Below are 8,993 nucleotides of genomic sequence, written 5' to 3'. Positions count from 1 at the left end.
TTCCCTACAAAAGGTGACGCATTATAAATAACAATCTAATTCAAGCGGTTAAAAAACACAATCTAATTCAAGACCTCAGAACAAGCAACCAACTTAAAGCACTGCTCCGCCTCCATTGTTTTTTTCTTTTGCTTAAAGTTTGCTAATAAGGTCAACATGAAATTACTAAATGCAGAGATCGTGTATCTCTAGTAATTCACCAGGCCATGCTGAGATGCCCACATGTTTCAGGACTGGTAAAACAGGATTTGCACCATCGATATCAAGAACGATTTCTCCCTTGGCAAGCTGAAGGCAAGCAACCGATGGTCCTAAAGAGCATTTTGCAGCCTTGATAATCCTACAAAGAAAATTGGTGAGGCAAAATATCATCTTGTAAATATGTGAAACAACCATGATTTATTGTAACTCGTATCAATCCGTATCAGATCCATGAAGCCACTACGATATCCACAGTCATTCCTTCTTGCTCTTGATAGCGGAATAAACAAAACGAAAACAACATATGCATCCAGAAGTATAATCCCAAATAGACTGAAGTATTCCAGTGCCCAAAAAGAAGATAAAAAGGTGTCACCAGTTATGAAGCTTTACCAATCAGATGATGAGATAGGTCAATCAATGCAGCAAAGCAAATTGAGAAACAGAGAAGAAGAATTGGTAAGTCCATACTTGTCAAGTGTACGTATGTATTTGTCATATATGAGGAAGTGAAGCCTATGTCCTGAAGAGCTCGTAAGAGCGTCAAAGAGATTATGTACAGTTATAGCGTCCGCAATGGCAGGGCAAACAGGAGCAATTCTAGCAAAAGCCTCTTGCCCAACGGACTTCTTGTCATCCACCTATCAAGCATATTTAAAAAGGGAACTTTTACAATCATCGCAATCCATTCCTGTCTCGATGAAGAAGCAAAGCACCTTAAAAAATGAAATGAACCTGCACTGCCATATTTGTGGAACTCGAATAAAATAGTGACCACCCATCCTCATCCTCTACCTCCTGTTTAGGAGATTCTACATCCTGAAATTCGAAAAAAAAAAAGCAAAAAGACATTGATCAGTGCATCAATACTGCTATAAGATAAAGGAAATCAACAGAATGATCAGATAGCTTCCTGACTTTGTTTTCCTGCTCGCTTGTAACACTGGGGGTCTCCCAAGCAAGCATCATATCGAATGTTAGCTGCCGGAATTCCTGATCACTTAGGTAATCGGGTTGCTTCATCACTTGGTGGAGTGCTTGAAATGAGCAGAATTCAAGAAAGTTCCTCGCATATGTCAAGAGTTGCTTGACGCTCTCAGGCAACTCCACATCAAAACGATGCTGCAGATCCTCTGTTGGAGCCCTAAGGATCCTGCGATTGCACACAAACCCACGAAATTTCTCTAAGGCAATATACAGAATTGCATTTCCAAGCTAACGAAAATCCACTCAGAATGGCACAAAGATCAAGGAAAACCATATAGCCTAAAGATACATCACGAGGATAACCCAGAATCCGGAAAGTGACAGAATCTCAAATTTGTTAAGAGAAAAAAACACAGATACACACAGCGAGAGAGAGAGAGAGAGAGAGAGTACTTGGAACAGCGAGAGACGACGGAATTGGCGAGGGGAGAGAGCTGAGGGATGGGCTTCGGGGAAGCGACAGCCGACGGAGAACAATCTCCGTCGCGACCGGAGGGCGACTTCTTTCGCTGGAAGAGGGATTTCAACGAGCTCTGATGGGTTCTCATGAAACCCTCCAGCATCCCCACCTTCACACCACCACCACCGTCACCGCCTTCTTCCATCTCGCGAAACTACAATCAGAATCGATTTCGACCAGAAAACGGGCGCTCGCGTCTAGGACTCCTCAGATCCTCGTCGCGATGAGATTCGTATCCGTCTCGTCATGCAATTGCCTTTCTTCCCCAGCACGCTTCGTACGGCAGTTGCTCCCACGTCGCCTAATCCATTTGATTTGAGATCCTTCGAGCCCACATACACCCTTTTTCCTTAAATAGCCCCAAAAAATATTATTTATTACTTTTTTTTAAAGTGCGTTATTCAATAACACAATATCCATAAACATCCAAAATATGCAATTTTTTAGCTTATTTTAATTAATAAAATGTAATTAATGAACTACGATTAAAACATCAAGCATGCAGTTCTCCAACTTTGACAATTCACTGTGAGAGTCTTTAATCTTCATGGGAGAGAGTTAAAGCTTCATCTTTTGGCAAAATAGAATCCAACAAGAAGAATTTCTGCTTCTGCTTCTGCTGCTGCTGCTAAAACTCCTCCATTGTTGCTCTGCTAAAGCTTGGACTTACCACTGCGTGGCTCCTTGGCCCAGATGGGAGGGATGATTCTGTAGTTGTCATGAACCGCCTGCTCTGCCTTTTTCTCGGTTCCTTCTTCTACTTTCTCCTCGTCCTCCAAAACGTCTTTCGAAAACGCATCTGGATTAGCCTTGATACAGTTCTGCAACGCCACGAATGGATTCACACAGTCTGATCCCTGCCAGCACATGAAGAAATCTCCTCCATTCATGTCACAGAATGTCCAATTATGGATATGAATAAAAGACAATCGCCACTTTTTAGTACATATCTATCTATGCTGCTACCAGATGGGTGGGACAGAAGATTTAAGGCCTTTTTTCCTTCAGAATTCTCCCATGATTACCCGACATTCACTAGGAAGGAGAAGGAGGAAACTATAAGATAGATACCTTTTCTTCGGCTGTGCTCTTGAGAAAGCAAAGGAAGGCCTCGGAGAACTGAGACCCGCAAGGGCCACTACGCAAGTCTGCAATACAAGGGCATTCGAGTGCTTTCTCTGCTTTCGCTTCGATTGACTGATGAATTTCTTTGTGTCAGATTCTAAGAATTTTAAGAGGAATTCAAATATTAGCAGAGGAGGAGGACCAACCTCATTCTCATCACCACCACCACCATATGCTGCAGCTTCTGCAATGTCGAGAGAGAATGTAATGTCAGGACATAAAGATGAACCCTTTTGGAGGTTGAGGGATCAACAGAATCACAAGCAACAATCCCAATGATAACCACATGAAATGAAAGAAACAGAGAGATCTTCGACAAACATTTGCCAAGAATATTACTGCATTGATATTTCCCGTAGATCCATTGAACAGATACTGCATTAGAGAATCCACAACTCTGTAGTCATGAACCGAGAATATGGCACTCAAACACAAGGGTAGCGATCGACAAGAGACTCCACTGGATATCAATTAGCAACCGATAATATATGTTCCCAAATAGTTGAATACAGAAAACACGCAATCAATGCTCGACAAGGATAACGATCCAAGCGGTTCATATCCTACTCCTCATCAATCTTATCTCCATAACTAACATCTACCTTCTGCTTCTACTCCACTGTCAACAGAGTTTTTGTCTGAATTCCCGAATTAGGGAAATGTCCTCTCGGGCAATCTTGATTCATCGCAGAAAAAGAACCCCAAACTGAGAAAGAGAGATCAAAGGCGAAGAAGAAGGAACCTGCAAGAAGAGAACCCATGGGAGAAGACGAAGCGTCAGCAGCATCAGACTCGGGCAACGAGGTCGAAGCCGACGGAGAATTCTCGTAACTCTGAGCTTGACCCATCTCCACCTTTCGCTCAAGAACTCTACAAACACCGAAAAGTCAGCAGCTTTCCGGCGAATCTGGACGAGCCGCGGATCGGAGGAGGGAGGAGAAAAGATCGAATCTTTCCCATGCCCTTCAAGCCCAAATTGTTAGAACCAATGGGCTCTGTTCAGTTTCTCCTCATCTGTTGGGCCGAATATCCATGCGATTCGGAAAATATATATATATATATATATTATATATAAAATAGTGATTGATTTTGAAACGGACATGGTTCACATGTTCCGGTGACAAAGGAGCCACAAGAAGGTGAGTTTTTTTTTCCGACATGAAAAATGGGCAAAGGAAATGTAATGATGTGATCTTAGGTTTGTCAAGTGAATGAGCATCTGTAGGTCCTCCTTCAATTGACACTTTATACATCTCAAATTTTGATTACAAAAAAAATAATAAAAAATCAAAATTCATGAACCCTTCACCATAACGACTCCATTATTATAAAATTTTAAAAAAAATAGCTGTCATAATCAACCAACGTTCTTCCCATTCAAAAAAAAAATAATTAAAGATTTACTCGGTAATTAGTTTTTAAAAAGGGAAAAAATATGGTAAACGTTATGTCATTAGTTAAATAAAAATCTATTGACAAAGAAAGCGTGGTATGGATTTTGTGGAATGGAATCGAATCATCAATCATTTGGAGATCATATTAAAATTAAAATTAAAATTAGTAGGTGGTAAATAATGTATGTCCCTGCTGCTACGTGGACCACTCTTTTCATCCACCGCAATTGGCGCACTGCCCCTCTTAACAATCTCCACCGGACACAAAGGGAGAATAGAGAGAGAGAGAGAGACTAATTTAAAATCAAAACTCATATTTATATGTAATTTGAGGCCATCAAAACCACCAAACGCTTTTAGAAAATATAATTTAATTTTGGAATATTTGTTTATCGTTTATGCAAATTTTAGGATGTATAGTTTTTTTATATAAAAATTTGTAGATAAAAACTTGTGTGTTTAGGTTCTCGTGTTTTCCCCAAAAAATTTTACATGAGAAATGGAAAACGGAACAACGGGAAAAAAATGTGTAGGTGCGATTGACTTTAGAGGAGAAAAAAAGGTTATGGACCGAATTATCAGCCATGACCGTTTTTTTATAAAATTGAACCAATTTCAACGACCGTTTACTAAAACATTGATTTTCACTTTTTTTTTATTTTCTTTATTTTTTGTTTATCAATTTACGATTTGATTTATCCTTGCCCAACAAAAATAAACACCAGAACATTCAATGAAATATTAATTATCAACAAATCTATCTCTTTGTTAAAACATTTAAACAACATATATATCTTTTAATTATGTTGTCTATTTGAATTTAATTTAAAATATATTTATGATATTGAACGATTTGAATCTATCATTATAGGAAATTAATTAATGTTGAACTAAAATAAATAATTAGTATAATAATATTTCTAGATATATCATAAATCTCTTTAGATTTATAACAAAAAGTAACGTTTCAATTATATTATTTTAAAAAATCAAAGATTTTTTTTTTTGTGTGTTTATCCACACCAAGCAAAATCCGAGAAAAAGATTTTTGTGTCAAATTAACTAGTAGGCAAAACTCTGCACTATAAAGAAAAGACAAAACCTCGTTACACACACACACACACATATATATATATATATGCACATCTACATGTGTGTGTACAGTGAGAGAATCTAAGGTAAATAAATAGGAGTCCGAATCCAATCCGATTACATTGTGGGAATATACCAAGACAAAATTTGAATTGGATGGACCGTTGCAACCTAATACATGCATCAACTAACTACCAATTTGTATGGTATATATATATATATATATATATATATATATATCATACAGAATTACAAGTGAAAATAAAGCCCAAAGCGACATATTTATATTATATGATTATGAATATTATTAAGTCACCCTCTAACATGAGTGACCATAGATAGATATTGAGGCATGAACTCACATGAACACATTTAATTATGTTACATGTCATAGCCTTGCCTCAATTGTGGGGGTTAAAACTTAAAAGAGGAGGAAGATTTTAAACTCGTTGGCGCTCCAACGTTCAAAATTGCAATTGGGATTCCCGTGATTAATCCAACGGTCAAAATTTCTCCATGTGAATATCTTCAAACTTGTGTAAATGTAAAAAAAAAAGGAATGATCTTTTTTTTTTCACCACTGCTATAAATAAAGGAAGGAAAATTTTGGCAGATCCCCAGCAGAGAAAGACTTGTAATTCACCATTCTCAAGACATTTTTTCAGGGAGAAAAGGAACGACCTTTTCTCTGTCCCTCTTTTTCTTTTTCGTTGGATCATCATATGCCTTCCTGTCTAAGTGAAGGAACAATAATAAATTAGTTCTTGTCCGTTTTCCTTTATCCTCATTCGACCGAACCCCCCATCCTTCTCAGATTCCTTGTCTGAAATTCGCTTTCTTCTTCTGTTGATTTTTAAGTCAATTTCGTTAATCCGATCAATACCCACTTCACAAAATGCAGATTCTGAGATGGGTTTTCAAGCTCTTGTTGGTTTCCGCAGTTTTTCAAACTCACTCAGCATCACAAGCAGAGCCTGTCATCTGCTCAAGTCAAGACAGAGCAGCACTTCTCGGCTTCAAGTCTAGCATCTCCAAGGACACTACAGGGATTCTGTCCTCCTGGATTGGGAGAGACTGCTGCAATGGCGATTGGGAAGGAGTTCAATGCAATCAAGCCACTGGAAGAGTCACCAACTTGGTCCTGCAAAGCTCCATCAGAGAACCTGACCTCTATATGAAGGGCACTCTATCCCCTTCATTGGGAAATCTCCGGTTTCTGGAGGTATTGGTCATAACTGGAATGAGGTACATCACTGGATCAATCCCTGATGGCTTCACCAATCTGACCCATCTTACACAGTTGGTCCTCGAAGACAATTCTCTCGGAGGGAATGTCCCTTCGAGTTTAGGTCGCCTGCCGTTGTTGCGGACTCTGTCACTTGCTGGTAACCGATTTGCGGGCCCTGTCCCAGCAAGTTTGGGGAACCTGAGAAGCCTTGTCCTGATGAACTTGGCAAGAAACTCTCTATCCGGTCCGATCCCACCGACCTTCAAGAGCTTCCTCAACCTGCAGTCCCTTGATCTCAGCTTCAATTTGTTATCTGGGCCAATCCCAGATTTCATAGGACAGTTTCGAAATCTAACGTATCTTGATCTTTCCAGCAACAAGCTCTCAGGGCCACTGCCGGTTTCCATTTACGCATTAGGGAAGCTGCAGGACTTGTCATTGGGGCATAATGAGTTGAGTGGATCACTTTCAGACAGAATCAGCAATCTGAAGTCACTCACCAGCCTCCACTTGAGTGGAAACAATTTCGGCGGCCACATTCCTGCATCCATCTCAACATTGCACAACCTCTGGTCCCTCAATGTTTCAAGAAATCAGTTCTCTGATCCTTTACCAGCTGTTTCTGGCAGGGACTTTCCTTCGTTGTTGTCCATTGATTTTTCCTACAACAACCTCAACTTAGGGACAATTCCAAATTGGATAAGGGACAAATCGCTTTCAGATGTCAACTTAGCTGGTTGTAAACTGAGAGGAGCCCTCCCAAAGCTGACAAGACCCCATGCCTTGATGTCCTTAGACTTGTCAGACAATTTTCTAACAGGTGATCTTTCAGCTTTCCTTGCAAACATGACCAGCTTGCAGAAACTGAAGCTCTCAAAGAACCAACTCAAGTTTGATCTCTCCAAACTCAAGTTGCCGGAAGGAATCTCTTCCATTGATCTCAGTTCAAATCAAGTGTCTGGATCACTTTCAAGCCTGTTAAACAACCAGACAAGCAGCTTTCTGGAAGAGATTGATGTCACAAATAACCAAGTCTCAGGGAGCATTCCCGATACCACGGAAGGCTTAAACCTGAGAATTCTCAACATAGGGAGCAACAGAATCGGAGGCCAAATCCCGAGTTCAATATCGAACCTTGTTGAACTCGAGCGATTAGATATCTCGAGAAATCACATAACAGGCGGCATCCCTCCCGGTCTAGGCCAGCTCATGAAACTCCACTGGCTTGACCTTTCCATCAATTCGCTCACAGGAAGAATCCCTGATAGCTTATTGAACATCAAATCGCTGAAACATGCAAGTTTCAGGGCAAACAGATTGTGCGGAGGGATCCCTCAAGGAAGGCCATTCAACATCTTCCCTGCAGCTGCTTATCTTCACAACCTTTGCTTGTGCGGAAAACCGTTACCGCCTTGCAGGAAGGCTATGAAGTGAAGACAAGAGATGGGTCAGTGTTACGCTGACTCAAACATATCAATATGAAACAAGAAATAGATAATAGCTTCGGGGTTTTTTACATGTTCTGTTCTATTGTTTCAACATCTACCTGTATACTCTCTGGTTCCAATTTTATTCATAATAAATTATATCTTTTCAAGCAGACATTAAGCTAAATCTCCATCGAAATGCCAAGCCTTCTCTCCATTAGATTATCAAATAACCAAATCTTGCTGAAAGGGAACGGATCCAACAACACGAATTCTCATTCCATCCTCAAACGTGAATCTGAAAAATGAACTTTCAAATGCATCTGTGAGTATCTGGCTAACGAGCATGCCATAACCGAATTTCGAAACCTACAATGCCAGCTGATTCGGAGAGATTTGATTCGTTATCACGTAACGACAAGCACTAGCAAGCTTAATCAGGTAAAGTAAAGATCATGACCTTTCTAGTAGTAATGGAGAATCTCTTCCTCTTGCTTCTCTTCAACCCCATCATTCTTTCTTCATTCTCTTCAGCAACAAAACGATTTCTCGAGAAAACGATGAGCAATTTCGAAGATCTACGAAGCGAGCAAGATGATAAACGGAAGAACATTTAAGAAGGAAAGCGAAACTCAGTTTTTTCAATTTACGGCGCCAATGCATCCCGCGGATGCGGCGGTTTCATTTGGGGTTCGACGGATTGCTGAGTCGGCTATCTCATCCACCGTTAACTTTTATCTGTCCAACGGACGGTTTAGATTTACTTACTTTAATGGGCCTTTCATTTATTCATTTTCTGGGCTTAAGGCCCATATTGACCCAAACTTTTAAGTTACACGTGCAACCCCTCTTCAGTCTTCCCCCAATTTCGGTTCGCTTCAATTAGGTGAAACCGGAATAAACCACAACCAAACCGGAAATCAAAGAGTTTAGGCCAGAAAGACATGAAATCCAGCAAACGTAGAAATATGCGTTTACTCTTGAGGGAAGAACTCTGAACACGTTTTGTCAAAAAAAAAAAAAAAAAAAAGAATTTTTGGTATCCATAAAAAAGAAAAAAAAAGAATAGCTAAAAACAA

At 39.8% G+C, this 8,993-nt stretch overlaps 3 protein-coding genes across 3 annotated transcripts in view; 1 reads left to right on the top strand and 2 right to left on the bottom strand.

Moving 5' to 3' along the window:
- Positions 1-1,930, bottom strand: part of LOC104800626 — a 4,003-nt gene extending 2,073 nt beyond the window's left edge. Inside the window, exons 1-5 of the mRNA XM_010523498.2 lie at positions 1,582-1,930; positions 1,120-1,354; positions 937-1,020; positions 673-842; positions 201-340 (exon numbers count right to left, since the gene is read on the bottom strand). Of these exons, the coding sequence (XP_010521800.1) occupies positions 201-340; positions 673-842; positions 937-1,020; positions 1,120-1,354; positions 1,582-1,793 (841 nt within the window). The 5' untranslated portion in view covers positions 1,794-1,930. The remainder of the gene's footprint in view (positions 1-200; positions 341-672; positions 843-936; positions 1,021-1,119; positions 1,355-1,581) is intronic.
- Positions 1,931-2,067: 137 nt separating this feature from the next.
- LOC104800635 (mitochondrial intermembrane space import and assembly protein 40) lies at positions 2,068-3,735 on the bottom strand. The gene is made up of 4 exons (XM_010523509.2): positions 3,516-3,735; positions 2,920-2,957; positions 2,720-2,845; positions 2,068-2,505 (listed from the first exon to the last, which is right to left on the bottom strand). The coding sequence occupies exons 1-4, from the start codon at positions 3,619-3,621 to the stop codon at positions 2,302-2,304; spliced, it is 474 nt and encodes a 157-aa protein (XP_010521811.1). The 5' UTR covers positions 3,622-3,735; the 3' UTR covers positions 2,068-2,301.
- A 2,015-nt stretch (positions 3,736-5,750) lies between these two features.
- On the top strand, positions 5,751-8,095 carry LOC104800622 (DNA-damage-repair/toleration protein DRT100). Its single transcript, XM_010523487.2, has one exon. The coding sequence runs from the start codon at positions 6,155-6,157 to the stop codon at positions 7,919-7,921; it is 1,767 nt and encodes a 588-aa protein (XP_010521789.1). The 5' UTR covers positions 5,751-6,154; the 3' UTR covers positions 7,922-8,095.
- The last annotated feature ends 898 nt before the right edge of the window (positions 8,096-8,993 follow it).

Source organism: Tarenaya hassleriana, unplaced genomic scaffold (assembly GCF_000463585.1).
Source record: "Tarenaya hassleriana unplaced genomic scaffold, ASM46358v1 Cleome10, whole genome shotgun sequence".
NCBI lineage: Eukaryota > Viridiplantae > Streptophyta > Magnoliopsida > Brassicales > Cleomaceae > Tarenaya > Tarenaya hassleriana.
This window is presented reverse-complemented; position numbering and strand designations above follow the sequence as displayed.